We start from the raw sequence: 27,775 nt of genomic DNA on the forward strand, positions 1-27,775 counted from the left end.
TGAAATGATCTGTTGGGTATTGCTACCATGATCAACTTGTTTTTCTTGCTTTTAGATAACAGGGTCAGCATTGGTTACTAACGCGGATACACCCACTTCCTATTGCAAAACAGAGCTTGCAGCTCAACTTCCTGAATTGAAACTGAAATTCTGAGCTATAACAATTTCACATAGGCTTAACATAAACATATGTTCTAACCCTTGACCATGTGCAACAACATGGTAACTGCCAGGTGATAATACAGCCACCCACTTTGCATGCAAAGTTATTTTCAGATCACATGTTAATGGCGGTAGGCTGAACCACGCTAACACTTTTCCTCCCTCCCACTCACTCCTGAAATGTCACCTCTGCCCAACAACAAATATCCCTTCCCTCAGCAGCATTAGCTTCTTATGAAGACTTTCCTTTCTGCTGTGACTCAACTGTGAGGATTCTGAGTAAGGGGGTTGACTCTTTTTCAAGCACTATGAACCAAGGCCTTAAGAGGTACAGCGGTGTGGGTTTACTTTCAGAATTACATTGTTAGAAAGAGTGAAAAAAACTACCTGACGAAGTGAAAAAAAGATATACAGTACCAGTCAAAAGTTTGGACACACCTACTCATTCAAAGGGTTATCCTTATTTTGACTATGTTCTATATTGTATAATAGTGAAGACATCGTAACTATGAAATAACACATATGGAATCATGTAGTAACCAAAAAAGTGTTAAACAAAGCAAAATATATTTTATATTTGAGATTCTTCCAAGTAGCCACCCTTTGCCTTGATGACAGCTTTGCACATTCTTGCCATTCTCTCAACCCGCTTCATGAGGTAGTCACCTGGAATACATTTCAATTAACAGGTTTCTTCAAGTGCAGTCGCAAAAACCATCAAGCGTTATGATGAAACTGGCTCTCATGAGGAACGCCACAGGAAAGTAAGACCTAGAGTTACAAGCATTTCATAAGTGTCAAAAGCTTTAATTGACAATTACATGAAGTTGATGCAAAGAGTCAATATTTGCAGTGTTGACCCTTCTTTTTCAAGACCTCTGCAATCTGCCCTGGCATGCTGTAAATTATCTTCTGGGCAACATCCTGGCTGATGGCAGCCCATTCTTGCATAATCAATGCTTGGAGATTGTCGGAATTTGTGTTTGTTTTTTTGTCCACCCACCTCTTGAGGATTGACCACAAGTTCTCAATGCGATTAAGGTCTGGGGAGTTTCCTGGCCATGGACTCAAAATATCGATGTTTTGTTCCCCGAGCAACTTAGTTATCACTTTTGCCTTATGGCAAGGTGCTCCATCATGCTGGAAAAGGCATTGTTCGTCACCAAACTGTTCCTGGATGGTTGGGAGAAGTTGCTCTCGGAGAATGTGTTGGTACCATTCTTTATTCATGGCTGTGTTCTTGCACAATGCCAAGTGTCGGCTTGAGTGGTGTAAAGCTCACCACTATTGGACTCTGGAGCAATGTAAACATGATCTCTGTCGGGATGAAACGCGCTTCACCGTCTGGCAGTCCGGTGGACGAATCTGGGTTTGGCGGACGCCAGGAGAACGGTACCTGCCCCAATACATAGTGCCAACTGTAAATTTTGGTGGAGGAATAATGGTGTCGGTCTGTTTTTCATGGTTCGGGCTAGGCCCCTTAGTTCCAGTGAAGGGAAATCTTAACGACACAGCATACAATGACATTCTAGACATTTCTGTGCTTCCAACTTTGTGGCAACAGTTTAGGGAAGGCCCTTTCCTGTTTCAGCATGACAATGCCCCTGTACACAAAGCGAGGTCCATACAGAAATGGTTTATCGAGATCAATGTGGAAGAACTTGACTGGCCTGCACAGAGCCCTGACTTCAACCCCAGAGAACAGATTTGGGATGAATTGTAACGCAGACTGCGAGCCAGCCTAATCGCCCAACATCCATTGCCCAACCTCACTAATGCTCTTGTGGAAAGCCTTCCCAGAAGAGTGGAGGCTGTTATAGCAGCAAATGGGGGGGACCAACTTAGATGTTCTACGAGTAGGTATCCACATACTTTTGGTCATGTAGTGTATGTTCTATAGAATTTGACGCACCTACGTGCAAACACACACACACAGTTGAAATAAGCAACAAGACAATGTCAGGTTTTCTTAATAAAAATAATTAATTTCAGGACATATAAATAAGTATCGAAACGCACAGTACAGATATTATTTGATATTAATAAATACTTAACAAAACAAAGCTTTTCATACAATACCCTATTATTGACAGGTTACACAAAAATGTCTCACAACTTTTGCATGTTTTGTTACAACTTTGCATGTTTATGTGTAAGATTGGAATGTCGTCCCTATGTATCTCAAGGAAAGTACCAGAGCAGCTTATTAAGTATTGTGTAGTATGTAGTGGTCTGAACGGGGTTCAGACCCATAACCAAAGAGCATGTACTGACAACTAATTACCCTTGTAATATATTATATTATGTGTATCATCTTCTTAAAGCGCAGATCTATATCTAGGCTGCCATAAGTCTAATCAACAAAATACATTTTTTGCAGGCGTCAGATATGCATATTGAACAGATGTCGGATATGCATATTGAACAGACTTCAACGATGCCTTAGTTAAGAGGTCAAATCAATGCTTTGAAGACGATGGCATGTTTTTGGGCAGGAAGGAAATGTCAGTTCAAATATATAGGTTTAAAAGAAGAAAACACAGGCATGTCAGTTTTATATCGAACAGAGTAGTAGAGTGAGGCATCATGTGAGCAGAGCAGATTTCAGCAGAGCCCCTACGATAAAGAGGTACTATACTGCAGGCCAAGTTCTATGGGTGGTGAGGTATTTTACTGCAGGCTTGTATTTGTATTTATTATGGATCCCCATCAGCTGCAGCCAAAGCAGCAGCTACTCTTCCTGGGGTCCAGACATGCCACAGCTACAAGGTATGAACCAAGCTAAGGGCTGTGTTGCTGTTTTTCCCCACAGGTGTTTGTTAACGTTCTCCCTCCCTCCATCCTCTGAATGAGGTGTTGAGCTCTACGGGGATTTCTCCTGCCTTTATGTTCTCCCTCCTCTGAATGGGGTGTTGAGCTGTACGGGGATTGCTCCTGCCTTTATGTTCTCCTTCCTTACCTCCAAACACACACTCCTTTCCTCACTGGCAATCCCATTGGACGAGATCAACTGAACTCTGCTCTCATCTATAAGTAACTCATTAACTAGGAGTCTGTGTGAAGGTAATTGCCCAGCATTACCACATAGAGAACACACTGTAACATGGTACAACTCTCAGGGCAAGCGCTAACTTGGACTTCTACAGTAGAGATACAAAAAGTGGTCGACAGCAAACAACGTCACAACGACATATGTACTGCCTGTAGACATCTATGTGGTGGTGGGAGAGGTTGAAAACAAGAACACAACAGCATATGTACTGCCAGCAGACATCTATGTGGTGGTGGGAGAGGTTGAAAACAAGAACACAACAGCATATGTACTGCCAGCAGACATCTATGTGGTGGTGGGAGAGGTTGAAAACAAGAACACAACAGCATATGTACTGCCAGCAGACATCTATGTGGTGGTGGGAGAGGTTGAAAACAAGAACACAACAGCATATGTACTGAGGTTGAATATTATTGAGTTTTAACTACTGTTTTTCTCTGTCATGTAACATAACCTCTACATTTGACTTCTGTTCAAGTAGCACCATTCAGTACTTAAGGGTACTGCCCACTCACAATCACTCAGATACTGTACATTAGCTGTCTAGGTATGGAACAGTTTTGACTGTACCTAATCCTGTTTAAACCACATTTCTACTGACCAAACTCTCATTTTGTTAGTGGTCGTGATGGCTTTGGCACAACTTTGCAGTTGTCAGACTTTTGGTCGATTGCTTGGCCGTATTATTAAGCAGCTTACGTATTGCGCTTTTTCAAGATACAATCAGTAGTACAGCATGATACTGTACACGTTGTCCGTTGTCTGACACGTATACCTCACCTTTCATCCTGTACATGTGGGATAATAATAATTGCACTAAGAGGTATTCTGCCTGCCATTTCTACTGCCTCTGCTCTTTTCTCTTCATGAGCACATGTTAAAACGGGCGTCTGGCCTTAGGGTCACTAGTTCCAGAGATGCTTTGACTAGCATGGTGGCACGACCATTTTAATCTTCCCCAAATCTTTGGGCTCACCCCCTGTAGACCTGCTTAAAGTGGTCACATTCGTTACAGAAGCCTTGCTTCTCTATGTTGGCATAGTGGTCACAGCCTTGGGCTTTACAACTCTGCTTCATCGTCTCCTTAGGTGCCCCTGCCCTCTCCCTGCGGCTCTCTCTCTGCCCCCGTGTGGCCCGGCACTCTGGACACGGGTCTGTGCAGCCGGGGGAGAAGTTACTGCAGCCATTCCACCTGCACGTGGCCTGGGTCTGGGTCTTTCTGGGTTTGTCTTGTTCTGGTTTAGCAGTCCGCTGCAGATAGAGAAAAACAAAGAGGAAACAAATCATTCTACACTCTAAAACTGTAAAAATGATTTGCAATTCAAGATGTGGTGTACAGCCACTGGGCCCTGTGTGAGAGGGAGGGAGACACTCACCATGACCAGCGGAGGGGAGTGGGCCCCGGGAGCCCTGGTAGCATTCTGGTTGAACCTGGAGCTCTGCTCGATAAAGAAGCACTTGTTACAGTAGCCCTCCAGCATGGCATTGCCCATGGCCCCACACCCCAGGCCCTGACAGCGCGAAGCATTCTGGTAGCCTGCCTCCGACGTGTGGCGAGTCTGGATTGGAGCAGGAGGAGGAAGGGTCCCTACTGGAGGAGATAAACCCAGAGAAACCACATGTCAAACTAACATATGACCACACACAATATCAACTATTCTTGAGATTCAGGTAAATTTGCAGCTTTTCCAGTTCTGTCTGGTATAAACATCGAGTTAGTTTCATGTTGTTTCTAAGTATACTGAAATAAGTACACCAAGATAAGACATGACAGCTGTGGCTTTTGATGTGGCCTGATTCCTTCTATATATCTTGCTGGGACATGAAAAGAAAAGCATTTCTTGTTAAAATGACCAAGAACAAGCATCTGGTTAGACTTACGGTGGTTGGTCTGATAGTCCACATAGCAGATGGTGCAGAATCCACGCTTCTGTTGAGTCCCAAAGAACTGGCATCCCGACCTTTTACAGGGTCGGCCCGAGCACTCAGATTCCCTGGGCGGGGGCTGGGTCCATAGCGACCCAGAAGAGGACGCTGCTGCCGGCGGCTGGGGCTCCTCACCCCGCTCTGTGCCAGTACTCTGGAAGCAAGGGGGGCACAGTCCGTTAAATATCCTGAAGGCCTCCTGGTGGCACATGCCGCACCTTCCTGGTGCATTCTGCCGGCTGTTAAAGCAGCGTTCACACAGACCATTGTGCTCCTTGCTGCGGGTGAAAACGCAGCCAGGCATCTTGCACTTCATGGCGTGGGTTTCGCTGTAACAGCAGGACGCCGAGCGCGGTGTAGCGACGGAGAGCGGGCTGGATAACACCGCCAGGTAGCCAGAAGGGCTGGGCCGTACTCTACTACTACACCCTGGCTCACAAGCCTGATTTCCGCCTTTCGTAGGGGCAGCCTCTATCCTCCCGTTAGGCTGGCCCTGGCGTTTCTCAAAGCACTCGTGGCAGTGTGGCTGGGTGTCCACGGAGACGTAGAAGGTGCACCGTGGTGTGGCACATCGGATCTCGATGAGGGACAGCTGAGACACGGAGAAGGGGGGTGGTCTATGGGGGTGGGGGGCCCACAGTTGGTCCTTGTCCTCCTGCCAGCGCTTGTACTCGTGGTTGACCAACTGGAGGTAGTCCTCCATCAGGTTCATGTCCTCAGGTAGGTTCCCTTCATCCAGCCTGGGAAAGGCAGCACACAACATACTCAATACTACTGGTAGTATAATTATACACCTCTTGGCCAGGCTGCCAGGTCGTCAATAATGAGAATTGGTTCTCAACTTGAGCCACCCCAATAAATAAAGCACTATTATGCCACAAAGACTTTTAAAAAACTTGTATTGTGCTTTTTAAACAGTGCTTTACATCCTTTTCTCTATCGTTCTCCATGGCTCTAGCGTCCCACCCACCTGGCAGCGTTGATGATGCGTGTGGTATCGTAGCCCAGTCCAATGACAGGGATCTCCATCAGCATTAGGTAGTCCTTCAGAAGCCTCTCCTTCTGCGTCTGCTCCTTCTCCATCAAGAAGTGCACGTTGAGCTCCTCGAAGCCCCCGCGGCCCGGGTTGATCAGCGGCACTGCTCGGATCTCTGGGGCACACAGTCATAATGATGATAAACAGGAAGTAGTATATAGCTAGCACCTTTCTGGGACACAATGACACCGTACACCAAAACAGCACAATAAATGACCCAATTTAGTAAGATGTGGAAGATAGGTCACATTCCCCCTCATCCTACAAGCACTTCTCAACACAGTAATCTATCAACGACGGTTACTGTTCACACCTGGGCCACTGTCTTTGATGGTGATGAGGGGGGCAAAGTGCTGGGAGTCGTAGCCGAGCACTATGGGGTACTTGTAGCACTCCCTTGGAGGCCAGTGCAGAGGAAGGTAGATGCCCCCCACGTTGAGGGGAGAGAAGGAGGAGCAGGACCTCATGCTGCGCAGCACCTGGTCTGTAAGGATACAGCCATGAGTTAGTCACTGAACACAATACAGCACACTGACTGCTTCTACTGCTGTAGTAGGCAAACCTACAGACACAGCACACTGACTACTTCTACTGCTATAGTAGACAGACCTACAAAAAGACAGCGCACTGACTGATTCTACTGCTGTAGTAGACAAATCTACAGAAAGACCTACAGAAACTGCATATACGTCTGCGTTTGAACTTCTGATGAACTGAGTGATGAGAGGGTCCATTGAGGAAGGCTGTACCTGCGATGATGATGATGGGCCTGCGGAGGATGTTAGAGAGGATAAAGATGTGCATGTCCTCCAGGGAGTCAAACTGCAGCCCATTGCGGCTGGACACAGGCGAAGCCATCTTGATGATCTTCTCCCATTCCTCCTCCCAATTCTGACAGAAGAATAATCAATTACAACCAATTTAGCTGCTATAAACTTCATGATCCTACTAACAGGTGATACTACTAACAGACCTGGGTGATACTACTAACCACAGTTGGTGATACTACCAACAGGTGATACTACTAACAGACCTGGGTGATACTACTAACAGACCTGGTTGAAACTACCAACAGGTGATACTACTAACAGACCTGGTTGAAACTACCAACAGGTGATACTACTAACATACCTGGGTGATACTACTAACAGACCTGAGTGATACTACTAACAGGTGATACTACTAACATACCTGGGTGATACTAGTAACAGGTGATACTACTAACAGACCTGGGTGATACTACTAACAGACCTGGGTGAAACTACCAACATACCTGGGTGATACTAGTAACAGACCTGGGTGATACTACTAACAGACCTGGGTGATACTACTAACAGACTAACAGACCTGGGTGATACTAGTAACAGACCTGGGTGATACTACTAACAGACCTGGGTGATACTAGTAACAGGGGATACTACTAACATGCCTGGGTGATACTAGTAACAGACCTGGGTGATACTACCAACAGGTGATACTACTAAATCAAGCACACATCTTACTACACTTTTCAAGTATTTGACGTTATGTACTTTGGCCCAGGTCTGCTATAGTAACATCATGCTGGTCGTAGAGGTCTGCTATAGTAACACCATCCTGGTCATAGAGGAGGTCTGCTATAGTAACATCATCCTGGTCATAGAGGAGGTCTGCTATAGTAACATCATCCTGGTCATAGAGGAGGTCTGCTATAGTAACATCATCCTGGTCATAGAGGAGGTCTGCTATAGTAACATCATCCTGGTCGTAGAGGAGGTCTGCTATCGTAACATCATCCTGGTCGTAGAGGAGGTCTGCTATAGTAACATCATCCTGGTCATAGAGGAGGTCTGCTATAGTAACATCATCCTGGTCATAGAGGAGGTCTGCTATAGTAACACCATCCTGGTCATAGAGGAGGTCTGCTATAGTAACATCATCCTGGTCGTAGAGGAGGTCTGCTATAGTAACATCATCCTGGTCATAGAGGAGGTCTGCTATAGTAACATCATCCTGGTCATAGAGGAGGTCTGCTATAGTAACATCATCCTGGTCATAGAGTAGGTCTGCTATAGTAACACCATCCTGGTTGTAGAGGAGGTCTGCTATAGTAACATCATCCTGGTCATAGAGGAGGTCTGCTATAGTAACACCATCCTGGTCGTAGAGGAGGTCTGTTATTCAAACACAATCCTGGTCGTAGAGGGGGCCTCCGTTCCTCACCATAGTGCTGTAACGCAGGCCAGTCTGGGTGAACTCCTGAGACTGCAGTAGCTCTGTCTGGAAACGGGCTCTAAAGTTGCCTGTTTCGTTCTCCTTGAGCACACTGTGCAGGGCCTTCCTCAGGACCAGGTCTGTGTCCTGCACCCCCAGCATGTACTGAGAGGCAGCATGAAGAAGACAGTTCCCATCTCCTGCAACACACACAAAGCCATGACATATGGGGGCAGATATTACATACAAGTGTAGGCTCTTACACCTGCATTGCTTGCTGTTTGGGGTTTTAGGCTGGGTTTCTGTACAGCACTTTCAGATATCAGCTGATGTACGAAGGGCTATATAAATAAATTTGATTTGATTCTTAATTTGATCACTCTTTTATTGCTGAGAATTTATTATGTTCACACATTCAAACTTTGTAAAGTTCCATCTGGTTTGATCCAGGCATGTAGAGTGGAGGGTAAGTTTATCTACAGTTCCGTTACTAATACAACTCTTTACTATGATTCTGTGTTTGTGAAATACAAACTTCCCATCACCACAGGTAAGACTGCGAGTTATTAACAGCAAAACTATCCATCGCCGACAAAGACCTGTATCGCTCTGAGAAAAAGGAGGAAAAGGAGAGGGGATTTCCAGAGCAGCTCTTGCAGCGCTCTTTATGCATCTGTTATATCTGACCACCATTACAGAGGAAATATAAAACGGCCTGAGAAAGTTTGATATCATAGACTATCAGCACTGTTGGTTTGTTATATCTGACCACCATTCATCACCTTACAGTGGAAATGATGTCACAGAATATCAGCACTGTTGGTTTGTGTGGTGTACTTTCGTCGCTTTCCATGTGTCGTCTTCTATGGTCGTCTTCATGCCATACAACATGGCTAAAACAGACTGGACCACTAGGCCAATGACACATACAGTATTGGTTTAAACTCTAACTGTAGTTTAATTAGGCCGTCATATGCTCCCTTGGCACTTTAACACTAAAACAACCTAAACTAAATAAGAGAATGAAAAGACAGCCTTCAGTGATGACTGGAGAGGCTGACAGATGGGCAAAATGAGTAAATCAGGTAAAGTTGCATTTGCAGGTTTAATTCCTAGTTTAAGAAATCAATGATAAACCATCTGGCAGACAAACCGTCTGACTCTTACTGCAGGGCTGTGGGGTCTTTTTGTCATTGTAACAAAATGGGCCTAAAGCATTTGAAATAACCTGCTGCCTGCCACACCAAAGAGAGGAATTTCCGTGATTGTGGTTCTCTGTGACTAAGTGCCGTGAAGCTGCCATTTGACTCTTTCTTCCCCTTGTCAGCTACTCCAGAGACATCCGAGACATGTGGCCCTGGACTTTCCAGAGGGGCGGTGCTTGGCTCGGCTGGAATGTTTTCTATTCACGAGCTTCACCAACAACCAATAGAGATCTCATTTTCGTGTGGTATGATATATTTTAATATTTTACACCCGCATATTTATTTACCTAAAAGAAGAAGTTCTGAGTTCCGACACTGAATACCTTCGGCCTTCCTCTTTTTGTCTTCCGCCATGTTGAATACACCAGTAGAGGTGGACAGCGTGTCGAATACACCAGTGGAGGTGGACAGCGTGTCGAACACATCAGTGGAGGTGGACAGCGTGTCGAATACATCAGTAGAGGTGGACAGCGAGTCGAATACACCAGTAGAGGTGGACAGCGTGTCGAATACACCAGTAGAGGTGGACAGCGTGTCGAATACACCAGTAGAGGTGGACAGCGTGTCGAATACACCAGTAGAGGTGGAGAGTGTGTCGAATTCACTAGTAGAGGTGGACAGCGTGTTGAATACACCAGTGGAGGTGGACAGCGTGTCGAATACATCAGTAGAGGTGGACAGCGTGTCGAATACAGCAGTAGAGGTGGACAGCGTGTCGAATACACCAGTAGAGGTGGACAGCGTGTCGAATACACCAGTAGAGGTGGACAACGTGTCGAATACACTAGCAGAGGTGGACAGCGTGTCGAATACACCAGTAGAGGTGGACAGCGTGTCAAATACACTAGTAGAGGTGGACAGCGTGTCGAATACACCAGTAGAGGTGGACAGCGTGTCGAATACACCAGTAGAGGTGGACAGCGTGTCGAATACACCAGTAGAGGTGGAGAGTGTGTCGAATACACTAGCAGAGGTGGACAGCGTGTCGAATACACCAGTAGAGGTGGACAGCGTGTCAAATACACTAGTAGAGGTGGACAGCGTGTCGAATACACCAGTAGAGGTGGACAGCGTGTCGAATACACCAGTAGAGGTGGAGAGTGTGTCGAATTCACTAGTAGAGGTGGACAGCATGTTGTATACACCAGTGGAGGTGGACATCGTGCTGAAAACACCAGTAGAGGTGGACAGCGTGTCGAATACACCAGTAGAGGTGGACAGCGTGTCGAATACACCAGTAGAGGTGGACAACGTGTCGAATACACTAGCAGAGGTGGACAGCGTGTCGAATACACCAGTAGAGGTGGACAGCGTGTCAAATACACTAGTAGAGGTGGACAGCGTGTCGAATACACCAGTAGAGGTGGACAGCGTGTCGAATACACCAGTAGAGGTGGAGAGTGTGTCGAATTCACTAGTAGAGGTGGACAGCATGTTGTATACACCAGTGGAGGTGGACATCGTGCTGAAAACACCAGTAGAGGTGGACAGCGTGTCGAATACACCAGTAGAGGTGGACAGCGTGTCGAATACACCAGTAGAGGTGGACAACGTGTCGAATACACTAGCAGAGGTGGACAGCGTGTCGAATACACCTGTAGAGGTGGACAGCGTGTCAAATACACTAGTAGAGGTGGACAGCGTGTCGAATACACCAGTAGAGGTGGACAGCGTGTCGAATACACCAGTAGAGGTGGAGAGTGTGTCGAATTCACTAGTAGAGGTGGACAGCATGTTGTATACACCAGTGGAGGTGGACATTGTGCTGAAAACACCAGTAGAGGTGGACAGCGTGTCGAATACACCAGTAGAGGTGGACAGCGTGTCGACTACACCAGTAGAGGTGGACAGCGTGTCGAATACACCAGTAGAGGTGGACAGCGTGTAGAATACACCAGGAGAGGTGGACAGCGTGTCGAATACACCAGGAGAGATGAACAGCGTGTCAAATATACCAGTAGAGGTGGACAGCGTGTCGAAAACACCAGTAGAGATGGACAGCGTGTCGAATACACCAGTAGAAGTGGACAGCGTGTCAAATACACTAGTAGAGGTGGACAGCGTGTCGAATACACCAGTAGAGGTGGACAGCGTGTCGAATACACCAGTAGAGGTGGAGAGCGTGTCGAATACACCAGTAGAGGTGGACAGCGTGTCGAAAACACCAGTAGAGGTGGACAGCATGTTGAATACACCAGTAGAGGTGGACAGCATGTCGACTACACCAGTAGAGGTGGACAGCGTGTCGAATACACCAGTAGAGGTGGACAGCGTGTCGAATACACCAGTAGAGGTGGACAGCGTGTCGAATACACCAGTAGAGGTGGACAGCTTGTCGAATACACCAGTAGAGGTGGACAGCATGTCGAATACACCAGTAGAGGTGGACAGCGTGTCAAATACACCAGTAGAGATGAACAGCTTGTCGAATAAACTAGTAGAGGTGGACAGCGTGTCGAATACACCAGTGGAGTGGACAGCGTGTTGAATACACCAGTAGAGGTGGACAGCGTGTTGAATACACTAGTAGAGGTGGACAGACAGCATGTCGAATACACCAGTAGAGGTGGACAGCGTGCTGAAAAGACCAGTAGAAGTGTACAGTGTGTCAAATACACCAGTAGAGGTGGACAGCGTGTTGAATACACCAGTAGAGGTGGACAGCGTGTCGAATACACCAGGAGAGGTGGACAGCGTGTCGAAAAGACCAGTAGAAGTGTACAGTGTGTCAAATACACCAGTAGAGGTGGACAGCGTGTCGAATACACCAGTAGAGGTGGACAGCGTGTCGAATACACCAGGAGAGGTGGACAGCGTGTCGAATACACCAGGAGAGGTGGACAGCGTGTCGAATACACCAGGAGAGGTGGACAGCGTGTCGAAAAGACCAGTAGAAGTGTACAGTGTGTCAAATACACCAGTAGAGGTGGACAGCGTGTCGAATACACCAGTAGAGGTGGACAGCGTGTCGAATACACCAGGAGAGGTGGACAGCGTGTCGAATACACCAGGAGAGGTGGACAGCGTGTCGAATACACCAGTAGAGGTGGACAGCGTGTCGAATACACCAGTAGAGGTGGACAGCGTGTTGAATACACCAGTAGAGGTGGACAGCGTGTCGAATACACCAGTAGAGGTGGAGAGTGTGTCGAATTCACTAGTAGAGGTGGACAGCGTGTTGAATACACCAGTGGAGCTGGACAGCGTGTCGAATACATCAGTAGAGGTGGACAGCGTGTCGAATACACCAGTAGAGGTGGACAGCGTGTCGAATACACCAGTAGAGGTGGACAGCGTGTCGAATACACCAGTAGAGGTGGACAACGTGTCGAATACACTAGTAGAGGTGGACAGCGTGTCGAATACACCAGTAGAGGTGGACAGCGTGTCGAATATACCAGTAGAGGTGGACAGCGTGTCGAATACACCAGTAGAGGTGGACAGCGTGTCGAATACACCAGTAGAGGTGGACAGCGTGTCGAATACACCAGTAGAGGTGGACAACGTGTCGAATACACTAGTAGAGGTGGACAGCGTGTCGAATACACCAGTAGAGGTGGACAGCGTGTCGAATACACCAGTAGAGGTGGACAGCGTGTCGAATATACCAGTAGAGGTGGACAGCGTGTCGAAAACACCAGTAGAGATGGACAGCGTGTCGAATACACCAGTAGAGGTGGACAGCGTGTCAAATACACTAGTAGAGGTGGACAACGTGCCGAATACACCAGTAGAGGTGGACAGCGTGTCGAATACACCAGTAGAGGTGGAGAGTGTGTCGAATTCACTAGTAGAGGTGGACAGCGTGTCGAATACACCAGTAGAGGTGGACAGCATGTCGAATACACCAGTAGAGGTGGACAGCGTGTCGAATACACCAGTAGAGGTGGACAGCGTGTCAAATACACCAGTAGAGATGAACAGCTTGTCGAATAAACCAGTAGAGGTGGACAGCGTGTCAAATACACCAGTAGAGGTGGACAGCGTGTTGAATACACCAGTAGAGGTGGACAGCATGTCGAATACACCAGTAGAGGTGGACAGCGTGCTGAAAACACCAGTAGAGGTGTACAGTGTGTCAAATACACCAGTTGAGGTGGACAGCGTGTCGAATACATCAGTAGAGGTGGACAGCGTGTCAAATACACCAGGAGAGGTGGACAGCGTGTCGAATACACCAGGAGAGGTGGACAGCGTGTTGAATACACTAGTAGAGGTGGACAGCGTGTCGAATATACCAGTAGAGGTGGACAGCGTGTCGAATACACCAGTAGAGGTGGACAGCGTGTCGAAAACACCAGTAGAGATGGACATCGTGTCGAATACACCAGTAGAGGTGGACAGCGTGTCAAATACACTAGTAGAGGTGGACAGCGTGCCGAATACACCAGTAGAGGTGGACAGCGTGTCGAATACACCAGTAGAGGTGGAGTGTGTCGAATTCACTAGTAGAGGTGGACAGCGTGTCGAATACATCAGTAGAGGTGGACAGCATGTCGAATACACCAGTAGAGGTGGACAGCGTGTCGAATACACCAGTAGAGGTGGACAGCGTGTCAAATACACCAGTAGAGATGAACAGCTTGTCGAATAAACCAGTAGAGGTGGACAGCGTGTCGAATACACCAGTAGAGGTGGACAGCGTGTTGAATACACCAGTAGAGGTGGACAGCGTGTTGAATACACTAGTAGAGGTGGACAGCATGTCGAATACACCAGTAGAGGTGGACAGCGTGCTGAAAACACCAGTAGAGGTGTACAGTGTGTCAAATACACCAGTAGAGGTGGACAGCGTGTCGAATACACCAGTAGAGGTGGACAGCGTGTCAAATACACCAGGAGAGGTGGACAGCGTGTCGAATACACTAGTAGAGGTGGACAGCGTGTCGAATATACCAGTAGAGGTGGACAGCGTGTCGAAAACACCAGTAGAGGTGGACAGCGTGTCGAATACACCAGTAGAGGTGGACAGCGTGTCAAATACACTAGTAGAGGTGGACAGCGTGTCGAATACACCAGTAGAGGTGGACAGCGTGTCGAATACACTAGTAGAGGTGGACAGCGTGTCGAATACACCAGTGGAGGTGGACAGCGTGTCGAATACACCAGTAGAGGTGGACAGCGTGTCGAATACACCAGTAGAGGTGGACAGCGTGTCGAATACACCAGTAGAGGTGGACAGCGTGTCAAATACACCAGGAGAGGTGGACAGCGTGTCGAATACACCAGGAGAGGTGGACAGCGTGTTGAATACACTAGTAGAGGTGGACAGCGTGTCGAATATACCAGTAGAGGTGGACAGCGTGTCGAAAACACCAGTAGAGGTGGACAGCGTGTCGAATACACCAGTAGAGGTGGACAGCGTGTCAAATACACTAGTAGAGGTGGACAGCGTGTCGAATACACCAGTAGAGGTGGACAGCGTGTCGAATACACTAGTAGAGGTGGACAGCGTGTCGAATACACCAGTGGAGGTGGACAGCGTGTCGAATACACCAGTAGAGGTGGACAGCATTTCGAATACACCAGTAGAGGTGGACAGCGTGTTGAATACACCAGTAGAGGTGGACAGCGTGTCAAATACACTAGTAGAGGTGGACAGCTTGTCGAATACACCAGTAGAGGTGGACAGCGTGTCAAATACACTAGTAGAGGTGGACAGCTTGTTGAATACACCAGTGGAGGTGGACAGCGTGCTGAAAACACCAGTAGAGGTGGACAGCGTGCTGAAAACACCAGTAGAGGTGGACAGCGTGCTGAAAACACCAGTAGAGTTGGACACTGTGTTGCGATAAGTGCAACACTGTTTTTACATACTGTATGCTCTCAAATATTATACCTTTGTAATGTGTATCACTATCATAATATGTGCATTACTATTACAACTATGTAATATGTAATATAAACTGGTTGTTTTGAGTCCTGAATGCTGATTGGCTGAAAGCCATGGTATATCAGACCGTATTCCATGGGTATGACAAAAAAGTACAATTTACTGGTCTAATTACGTTGGTAATCAGTTTATAATAGTGATAAGGCAATAAGGTATTTGTGGTATATGGCCAATATACCACGGCTAAGGGCTGTGTCCAGGCACTCCGTGTTGCCTTTTGCATAAGAACAGCCCTTAGCCATGGTATATTGGCCATATACCACACCTCCTCGGGCCTTATTGCTTAATTATAACTATGTAATATGTATTATAACTATATACATTATTATAACTATGTACATTATTATAACTATGTACATTATTATAACTATGTAATATGTATTATAACTATGTACATTATTATAACTATGTACATTATTATAACTATATACATTATAATAACTATATACATTATTATAACTATGTAATATGTATTATAACTATGTACATTATTATAACTATGTACATTATTATAACTATGTACATTATTATAACTATGTACATTATTATAACTATATACATTATTATAACTATGTACATTATTATAACTATGTACATTATTATAACTATGTAATATGTATTATAACTATGTACATTATTATAACTATGTAATATGTATTATAACTATGTACATTATTATAACTATATACATTATTATAACTATGTACATTATTATAACTATGTACATTATTATAACTATGTAATATGTATTATAACTATGTACATTATTATAACTATGTACATTATTATAACTATGTACATTATTATAACTATGTAATATGTATTATAACTATGTACATTATTATAACTATGTACATTATTATAACTATGTACATTATTATAACTATGTAATATGTATTATAACTATGTACATTATTATAACTATGTACATTATTATAACTATGTACATTATTATAACTATATACATTATTATAACTATGTACATTATTATAACTATGTACATTATTATAACTATGTAATATGTATTATAACTATGTACATTATTATAACTATGTAATATGTATTATAACTATATACATTATTATAACTATGTACATTATTATAACTATGTATTATAACTATGTACATTATTATAACTATATACATTATTATAACTATGTACATTATTATAACTATATACATTATTATAACTATATACATTATTATAACTATGTACATTATTATAACTATGTACATTATTATAACTATATACATTATTATAACTATGTACATTATTATAACTATGTACATTATTATAACTATATACATTATTATAACTATATAATATGTATTATAACTATGTACATTATTATAACTATATACATTATTATAACTATATAATATGTATTATAACTATGTACATTATTATAACTATATACATTATTATAACTATGTACATTATTATAACTATGTACATTATTATAACTATATAATATGTATTATAACTATGTACATTATTATAACTATGTACATTATTATAACTATATAATATGTATTATAACTATGTACATTATTATAACTATATACATTATTATAACTATGTACATTATTATAACTATGTAATATGTATTATAACTATGTACATTATTATAACTATGTAATATGTATTATAACTATGTACATTATTATAACTATGTACATTATTATAACTATGTACATTATTATAACTATGTACATTATTATAACTATGTAATATGTATTATAACTATGTACATTATTATAACTATGTACATTATTATAACTATGTACATTATTATAACTATGTACATTATTATAACTATGTAATATGTATTATAACTATATACATTATTATAACTATGTAATATGTATTATAACTATGTAATATGTATTATAACTATGTAATATGTATTATAACTATGTAATATGTATTATAACTATGTACATTATTATAACTATGTACATTATTATAACTATGTAATATGTATTATAACTATGTACATTATTATAACTATATACATTATTATAACTATGTAATATGTATTATAACTATGTACATTATTATAACTATATACATTATTATAACTATGTAATATGTATTATAACTATGTACATTATTATAACTATGTAATATGTATTATAACTATATACATTATTATAACTATATACATTATTATAACTATGTACATTATTATAACTATGTACATTATTATAACTATGTACATTATTATAACTATATACATTATTATAACTATGTACATTATTATAACTATGTACATTATTATAACTATGTACATTATTATAACTATGTAATATGTATTATAACTATATACATTATTATAACTATGTACATTATTATAACTATGTACATTATTATAACTATATACATTATTATAACTATATAATATGTATTATAACTATATACATTATTATAACTATGTACATTATTATAACTATGTACATTATTATAACTATGTACATTATTATAACTATGTAATATGTATTATAACTATATACATTATTATAACTATATACATTATTATAACTATGTACATTATTATAACTATGTACATTATTATAACTATGTACATTATTATAACTATGTAATATGTATTATAACTATATACATTATTATAACTATATACATTATTATAACTATGTACATTATTATAACTATGTACATTATTATAACTATGTAATATGTATTATAACTATATACATTATTATAACTATGTACATTATTATAACTATGTACATTATTATAACTATATACATTATTATAACTATGTAATATGTATTATAACTATGTACATTATTATAACTATGTAATATGTATTATAACTATATACATTATTATAACTATGTACATTATTATAACTATGTACATTATTATAACTATGTACATTATTATAACTATATACATTATTATAACTATGTAATATGTATTATAACTATGTACATTATTATAACTATGTACATTATTATAACTATGTACATTATTATAACTATGTACATTATTATAACTATGTAATATGTATTATAACTATATACATTATTATAACTATGTACATTATTATAACTATATACATTATTATAACTATGTACATTATTATAACTATGTACATTATTATAACTATATACATTATTATAACTATGTACATTATTATAACTATGTACATTATTATAACTATATACATTATTATAACTATGTAATATGTATTATAACTATGTACATTATTATAACTATGTACATTATTATAACTATGTACATTATTATAACTATGTAATATGTATTATAACTATGTACATTATTATAACTATATACATTATTATAACTATATACATTATTATAACTATGTACATTATTATAACTATGTACATTATTATAACTATGTAATATGTATTATAACTATGTACATTATTATAACTATATACATTATTATAACTATGTACATTATTATAACTATGTACATTATTATAACTATGTAATATGTATTATAACTATGTACATTATTATAACTATGTACATTATTATAACTATATACATTATTATAACTATGTACATTATTATAACTATGTACATTATTATAACTATATACATTATTATAACTATGTACATTATTATAACTATATACATTATTATAACTATATACATTATTATAACTATGTACATTATTATAACTATGTACATTATTATAACTATATACATTATTATAACTATGTACATTATTATAACTATATACATTATTATAACTATATACATTATTATAACTATGTACATTATTATAACTATGTACATTATTATAACTATGTACATTATTATAACTATGTAATATGTATTATAACTATGTACATTATTATAACTATGTACATTATTATAACTATGTACATTATTATAACTATGTACATTATTATAACTATGTAATATGTATTATAACTATATACATTATTATAACTATATACATTATTATAACTATGTACATTATTATAACTATGTACATTATTATAACTATGTACATTATTATAACTATGTACATTATTATAACTATGTAATATGTATTATAACTATATACATTATTATAACTATATACATTATTATAACTATGTACATTATTATAACTATGTACATTATTATAACTATGTACATTATTATAACTATGTAATATGTATTATAACTATATACATTATTATAACTATATACATTATTATAACTATGTACATTATTATAACTATATACATTATTATAACTATGTAATATGTATTATAACTATATACATTATTATAACTGTGATATGTACATTACTATTATAACTCTGCTAAATGTATTATAACTCTGCAAAATGTATTATAACTATGTAATATGTACATTACTATTATTAACTATGTAATATGTACATTACTTTTACAACTATGTTATAGGTATTATAACTATAATATGTACATTACCATTATAACTCTGTAATTGGTATTATGACTGTAATTGTACGTTACTATTATAACTATGTAATAGGTATTACAACTATGTAATATCTACATTACTATTACAACTATGTAATATCTACATTACTATTACAACTATGTAATATCTACATTACTATTATAACTATGTAATAGGTATTACAACTATGTAATATCTACATTACTATTACAACGATGTTATATGTATATTACTACTATAACTATGCAATGGTATTATAACTAATATGTATATTACTATTATAACTCTGTAGTATGTATTCTAACTATGTAATATGTACATTACTACCATAACTATGTAATAGGTATTATAACTATATAATATGTATATTACTACTATAACTATGTAATATGTATATTACTACTATAACTATGTAATATGTACATTACTATCATAACTATGTAATAGGTATTATAACTATATAATATGTACATTACTATTATAAGTATAATATGTACATTACTATTATAACTATGTAATAGGTATTATAACTATATAATATGTACATTACTATTATAAGTATAATATGTACATTACTATTATAACTATGTAATAGATATTATAACTATATAATATGTACATTACTATTATAACTATGTAATAGGTATTATAACTATATAATAGGTATATTACTATTATAACTCTGTAATATGTATTATACCTCTAATATGTATTATAACTATTTAATATGTATTATAACTATGTAATATGTACATTACTATTATAACTATGTAATACACTGAATCATGAGGTGATGGTTGTGGATGAATAGCACAACAATGGGCTTCAGGATCTCGTCAATTTACCACAATAAAATGAAATCGTCTAAGTTTACCGTAGCTTATGCCTCCCCATACCATAACCCCACCGTCACTATGGGGCACTCTGTTCACAACGTTGACATCAGCAAACTGCTCGCCCACACAACACCATACACGTGGTTTGCGGTTGTTTTGAGGCCGGTTGGACGTAATGCCAAATCCTCTAAAACAACTTTAGGTGGGTTATGACAGAGGTGGGTTATGACGGAGAAATTAACATTTAATTCTCTGACAACAGCTCTGGTGGACATTCCTGCAGTCAACATGCTAATTGCACACTCAACACTTAAGACATCTGTGGCATTGCGTTGTGTGACAAAACTCCATATTTTATTGTCGCCAGCACAAGGTTCCCATCCTCTACCTCTCCTGTCCTCCTCTACCTCTCCTGTCCTCCTCTACCTCTCCTGTCCTCCTCTACCTCTCCTGTCCTCCATCTCTCCTGTCCTCCTCTACCTCTCCGGTACAGTCCTCCTCTACCTCTCTGGTCCTGTCCTGTCCTCCCCTAGTCCTCTACTACTCCTGTCCTGTCCTTATTCACCAGTCACCTTACGCAATGGATTCATTCCAGTGAGTCAGCAGCCAGCCAGCAACAGACAGAGTGGTCCTCCTCAGTCTAAAAGTCATAGCTGCTATGTCATTCATAGGAAAAGCTACTCTATACTATAATTTCCCAAATCAAGGTCTGGCTGAGCCCTCCAGAGACTTCTATATTTTCTAAATCAAGGCCTGTCTGGACCCTCCAAAGACTTCTATATTTTCCAAATTTAGGCATGGGTGGGCCCTCCAGAGACTTATATGAGGAAATTCCACTCACTCAATAGAAAGGAAATATGTATCATGTCAAGGGTCTTTCTGGATTGGATTTACAGGAAGACAAACTTCTCTTATCACTATAATTTTACTGGAAACACTTTAGTTTCAACATATAGGGAAAATACATTAGCCTTTTATTCACCTTTCATATACTGTTACTATGGTGTGACAGCATTAAAATGGCAAAGGTTCAACAAACCCTCATTGTTTACTGTGTATTAATCCATATTATGTCCTCTTTTTGTCTTGGCGTGAATAAACCATGGATTAAAACACAGCAGTAATGAACCTTAACAATAAGATTGCAGTTATTAAGCAGCTATATGTGGAATAAGACAACCACATGATAGTGAGGGAACCCATCAGCATTGTAATGTAAGACATGCCTATACAACACATTCTAGTTGATGATGTTGGGAACTAGTTTTGAGTGAGGTAAGATATTACCCTCAATAAGACAATAAACCTAATAACCTGGTTATATATCCACCTGACAATAACATTCTATCTTTGCAATGATTCAATGAAATGACATGATTGACATGGTCACTAACCCACGTGTGAGTCAAGACAAGTGGGGTTGTTTGTTGTATAATTTGTGAATAAAGGTCCAACTCACTTAGCTATTTATTGAGAGAAGGGGTATACCCAAACCTCCACTGCAACGCAGACAGAAACAAATCATTACAGAGTTTGAATGTGTCAACAGAATTAACTCGGTCAACATGGTCTTTAGAACAATGGAGGGGAAATGATCAGTATGACATCATAGAATTTCTGCTTTGGGATGTCCCACATAAGTACCCTAGACGTTATGATCTACAAATACTGTCCTGTAAATCTGCAGAGTCATGTTAGGTACCAGTCAAATCAAGAGCTGATAATGGTAATTCTAAAAGTGACACAACCCCCCCCCCCTCTCTCTCTCTTTTCACAAATACCTCCTACCTTCCTACTAGAATGACCAACAAGGGGAACAGGCACCCAAACCAAACTAATACATTACCATTGGTCCTCAGTGGTACCATTTTCTTGACCTCGTGGCACCAGTTGAGCTTCTTCTCCTGCTCTAGGGAGCTCTGCATGGCCCTGTCCAAGATGGCTGCCTGAATGACCTGTTGGAAGGCCTGAGGGAACTGGCTCATGCTGATCATTTCCAGTGTGTACCGGTGCATGCCCCGCAGGTGGTGCATCAGGCTTTCACTGCCCGCAGGCTTCACTACATCGTTGGGCACCCGCTCCCGGATCTTGACCGCTTTCAGCAGGTTACTCACAAAGAGGAACTTGGGCAGGAAATTCTGTCCCTGGGACATGGTGTTCACCAGATGTAACGTGTACCAATGCAGAACTGAAGAGTAGGAAAACAGTTGTTGGTTGGTTTCATTGGCAGCATGTGGTTCTGATCTCTGGACTATATGGCCCACTTCTAATAATAGACAAAGTGGGGGTCATGACTAAAGACAAACAAGACAGCTTTTGTGTTATTTTCCAAGTTAGAATCCCCCCACAACCTCTGTTGCCCCAATGGGACAGAGGCACCCTCTACAAGCTGATGGTGATTTTTCAGACCCTAAGCCAAAGGACAGCTGTAGGCAGAGGCTAGTTTAAAAAAATAAAAAATAAGGCCCACTCACAACCACCATCACAGAAAAGTCATGCTTCGATTATACTGGCAATGATTGATGCATAAGAATGGAACTATTTAAAACCCTTACAGTTCTTTCCATTTGTCAAATTGGAGGACCATTGAAACAGGAACTTGTCAGTCAGGCATTACTTATAACATAACAATAGGCTCTTATGATCTTATTGAAGAGGTACCTAACTACAATGTGATAAAATAAGATGTATACACTGTATATTTGTTGCACCGTGTACAGTGACAAAACTATTCAAGCATCCTTCATCAATTACAGTATAGCCTACCTTGAAGGCGCATAATGTAATTGTAGAATAACCTCTAAATATCTATGTAATAAGGAGAGTGTCGCTCTTTCGATATCGGCAGACTTTGGTCAGAGCACGGGGAATCATGAGCGCTGCAGTTGACACAAAAGACAGTAACAGGAGCCTGCTGACTGACGTTCGAATTACTTAGTCCATTCCTCTGACAGCAACGTTTGAAACATTGTAACATTGCATCGCGAGTATTGTCATAAACATAGTTAAAATGTAACATGAACTATTAATTCCATATTTAATTGCTTGAGGGTGACGTCTTCGTAAACAATGGCGCCCACCGACGTGCGCAACCTCGGTCTGTCTCCCCAGAAACACAACAATGCAACGACGTATAGTATATAGATTTCAAACGCTAAAACTAAAGTGAGTTCCAATTATTGATAGAGAAACATATAGAATATGAATGAATATTACCTGTACAATAAGACCACCAACAAAGCCCTAAGGATGCTCCTGGTAGTCCTCTGTCACTTCAATCAGGGTAACCGCAGCAGTCCAAACAGCGCCATTCAGCCTTCTTCACAATCAATTATATGTTGGTATGTTTACTCTACATGTCAAAGCATAGATCACGTCCTCCAACTTAATGTAGTTCATGCAGACTGCGGAAAAGCCCAGGCAGACAAAGGGGATTTCCAGTGTTAGGGACTTTCCACTTATCTCTCACATCCTTCAGACGCAGTTACATCTCACAAAACATAGGGGGTGTCTGAGCAAAGCGCCATTAAGCTACGTTCTCTGGGTCGTGTTGGTGACGAATAGCGCACTGAAATGCATGGCCCCACCTACTGTGCACAATGGAGGCGCGTCAGTGAGCACAAAGAGGGAGTGTCATTGTTTTATGAGACAGCGAGCCCTAGAAAAAATAATTACATTGGAATAAGATAAGTCATAATTCTGACCTAAATCCTGACTCAGATCCACGATAAAAATGTAGACGTTGGCCTACATACCCTAGTCTTATTATGGGAGAAATGTATTTCCACAATCCTATGCATTGCCATGAATAGAATAGAATGGAATAGAATGAAATGGAATGGAATTGAATAGAATTTAATGAAATGGATTAGAATGGAATGGAATTTATTGTCCATTTGGTTAGAATGGCTGCTGGTCCGCCTCTCTGACCTCTCAAAAAAAACTACATGTTTGTTACATGTGGATAGGCCTACAGTAAATACAATTAAGATTTAAATAACTTTATTGGTCAATTGCACATAAGGTCCAACCGAAATTTGACTTCCGCTTTTAACCCAACACTCCGAAAGACACACATACTTACATATCCAGGTTTTTGGAGAGGTGCGGGGTAATTACAGTGTAGGAAGGCGAAGCATACTGTAGTCACATAATTACACCTATACAGCATGCACTTAAACGATTTGCAAGCAAACTTACATGGAGATTACTGATTCATCTAAAATAATACTTCTAAGGTGATGGGGCTTACCCACAATTCATTTGAGTTTATTAACACATCTAATCCATATAAAGGATATGTGTAATTACCCATAACCTCATGTCTACTCAACATAGACAGCTATTTGCAGCAGCATAACCCTCAGCTACACAGAGCATCATACTTTTCCTGCATTGTATATAAAGACTGTTTAGGGGCTCCCCCTCTGGTGTAATGCAGTCTGATGAAGGCCATTTGCAGCCACTGTAGAGGAAGGAAGTCAGGAAAGAGCTGGTCCTCTACCAGATAGCAACTCCCTCTGTGCAGTGTAGAACATTGAGCTGACAAGGTAAACATCTGTTGTTCTGCCCCTGAACAAGGCAGTTAACCCACTGTTCCCTGGTAGGCTGTCATTGTGAAAAGGAATTTGTTCTTAACTGACTTGCCTAGTTAAATAAAGGGGGGGAAAAGCTTGAGTCATCATAGTCTAGCTAGCTGGTTCATTGTCTTTAGATATCAAGCAGCAGTGCCATCTATTGGACAAAGCTGTACAAATAATTTGGGGAAAAGCAACACAAGGGGGCAGACATGTTCCACGATGAGAATGTCACAGAACTAAAGGTGTCCTATCATCCAAAAAGCAGAAGCTCCATACTCTGAAAATACTCCATAAAAGTGCAAAACACAAATGGTGCCAACATACCTCACTCAAAACTAGTTCCCAACATCATCAACTAGAATGAGTTGTATAGGCATGTCTTACATTACAATGCTGATGGGTTCCCTCACTATCATGTGGTTGTCTTATTCCACATATAGCTGCTTAATAACTGCAATCTTATTGTTAAGGTTCATTACTGCTGTGTTTTAATCCATGGTTTATTCACGCCAAGACAAAAAGAGGACATAATATGGATTAATACACAGTAAACAATGAGGGTTTGTTACATAGAATAAGTCAAGAATTCTAATTGTATGGTTTGGTCAATGGAACTTTAATGTGGAGATAGGGTGAACACGAAAAATATACAACTTTGTTCTTGCAAAGTGTTTTACATTTATTGTATTCAATATTTAGCCAGCCCTGACATTTCGGCTGCTGCCTTTCTCAAGGGATCCTGCTAATGGTCAATGGACTTTACCAATGAGAAATGTAACCACAGTCATACACAGCAAATGTTTGACTTTATTGGATCACCTGCTACAGTAAACAGGACCAAAGTAACACTCAGCTCTCTATCATGCTATATTTCTGAACTTCGTTAAACAAATCGAAAGTGCCTTTTGTCTACTGTAAGCACTGGGAAGAAAAAGGTGTTGTATCATAAACATAAACCGAATGGCCGGGTGTGCTCTTATGATCACATTGTTTGACATTTTGAGTTTTAAAGTGCAGTAAATGCATTTTGCCCACACAAATAACATAACCATAAAATTATTTATGAACATCCTACAGCCTATTGTATTTTCTTGCCTGGCTCTTTATCATGTGGCGTAGCACCTGCTAAACTGACAGTTGTATTAGCATGATAAACCATGGAGGTTGTGTGATGTACTGATTGCCTGTTGAATCTCCACCTGAGGGGTTAGAACCTAACTGTCAAGCATGGAAATTACAGGGCAAATCATTGCCATACCATTGGCACCATTGCCATCTTGAGTCCGAAAGGAGGTGGGCAGATTGGTCCCTTACTTTTCACAAAAACGCAAAGGTGTGCTCTTTATGTAAGTAGGGGAAGTCTATAAAAATAAGCCTCTGCTCTCCTCACCGGCAGTTTACCACTAAAACATTTTTATAATCAGCCTTTATTGTTCATTCCCTCCTTGTGGGAGATGCGCACATTTTCATTTTTTAAAAGGGCAAATCAACCATAAATCAGTTTATAAACTGCGACGGCGGTTGAGAATGCCTGGATGAATATTCATTAGCCTCCCTCAAGCTGCCACACACTGTGATTCATTAGGCATATGTAAATATCACTCACTTTAATTGCCCCTAAACAGACTCAACATAATGTTGTCATTAGCAAATGATTACTTATTTGTGAAACTAATGGTACAGTATGGTGTGCATGCTAAAAAACCCACGTATATGATTACAATTTTAATCCACTTTTTTAGGGCAGTTTGCTGTCCCGTTGTCAGGGTGTTGAGGAGTCTGATGTATTATGGACAGAGTTGGAGTGATGGTAATGAGGAAGGTGGATGCTCTCGTCGGCACGGTTGATGTGCCAACAATTAAACAAACTGGCACTTTGATAGGTTTAGGACACCGTTGATCTTCCTCTCCCTCCCTGCCCTCCCATCACACACATGGCAGCAGCGATCCTTCACCATCCCATCTATCCCTCTCATCTGCAGTGATTACCAGGATTAGTATCGCTGACTGGGAGCATTAGCAGAGACATTCTGTAGAGGTGAGGCAGGGGCTGTACACTGTAGTGTGTGACTGTAGCAACCTATAGGAAAAACACAACAATTTCATATTTTTTACATTTCTTTGACAAGTGCATCAAGACTGGAAATGTTGCAAACCATCTTTGTCATAAAACATGATCACATTTTTTGTTTTCTTTAAAGTGTAATTTATAGAAAATTATAAATACAAAAAAATGTTCACTGATAATAGATTCTGTGCTCTTTCTTTTCTTCATTTGCCCCTATAAGAATAAAATACACATTTTTATTTCAGGTGTTGATAAATGCTTCTAATGTTTTCCAAACATTCGTGTTTGATATGTTGTTTAAAAATATAAACAGTACCTCTATAAAGTGCCACATTAACTACGTAAAACAATTATTACATCATTTTTTAAATAAATGTGGCTTTCTCAGC

At 40.0% G+C, this 27,775-nt stretch overlaps 1 protein-coding gene across 2 annotated transcripts; it reads right to left on the reverse strand.

Moving 5' to 3' along the window:
- Positions 1-2,126: 2,126 nt before the first annotated feature.
- On the reverse strand, positions 2,127-24,228 carry LOC115115916 (tumor necrosis factor alpha-induced protein 3-like). 2 transcript variants are annotated; one of them, XM_065012608.1, is made up of 9 exons: positions 23,955-24,228; positions 22,585-22,926; positions 8,379-8,569; positions 6,926-7,067; positions 6,490-6,660; positions 6,111-6,291; positions 5,096-5,880; positions 4,591-4,802; positions 2,127-4,465 (listed from the first exon to the last, which is right to left on the reverse strand). In XM_065012608.1, exons 2-9 carry the CDS (start codon positions 22,889-22,891, stop codon positions 4,187-4,189), a joined length of 2,268 nt encoding a protein of 755 aa, XP_064868680.1. In that variant the 5' UTR covers positions 22,892-22,926; positions 23,955-24,228; the 3' UTR covers positions 2,127-4,186. The 2 variants fall into 2 exon arrangements, with proteins under 2 accessions (XP_064868680.1, XP_064868679.1); XM_065012607.1 differs by having other exon boundaries at positions 4,591-4,805; positions 23,955-24,227.
- Between the last annotated feature and the right edge of the window lie 3,547 nt (positions 24,229-27,775).

This window comes from Oncorhynchus nerka, linkage group LG28, assembly GCF_034236695.1.
Source record: "Oncorhynchus nerka isolate Pitt River linkage group LG28, Oner_Uvic_2.0, whole genome shotgun sequence".
Lineage (NCBI taxonomy): Eukaryota > Metazoa > Chordata > Actinopteri > Salmoniformes > Salmonidae > Oncorhynchus > Oncorhynchus nerka.

Bases quoted from the DNA above. Each gene is read 5' to 3' on its own strand.
- LOC115115916 (XM_065012607.1), bottom strand. From the start codon at position 22,891: ATGTCCCAGGGACAGAATTTCCTGCCCAAGTTCCTCTTTGTGAGTAAC. The intron at 6,661-6,925 runs GTACAGCCTTCC...GTATCCTTACAG, and splicing joins GCCCATCATCATCATCGCAG to ACCAGGTGCTGCGCAGCATG. The intron at 6,292-6,489 runs GTGTGAACAGTA...TGTGTGCCCCAG, and splicing joins CATCAAAGACAGTGGCCCAG to AGATCCGAGCAGTGCCGCTG.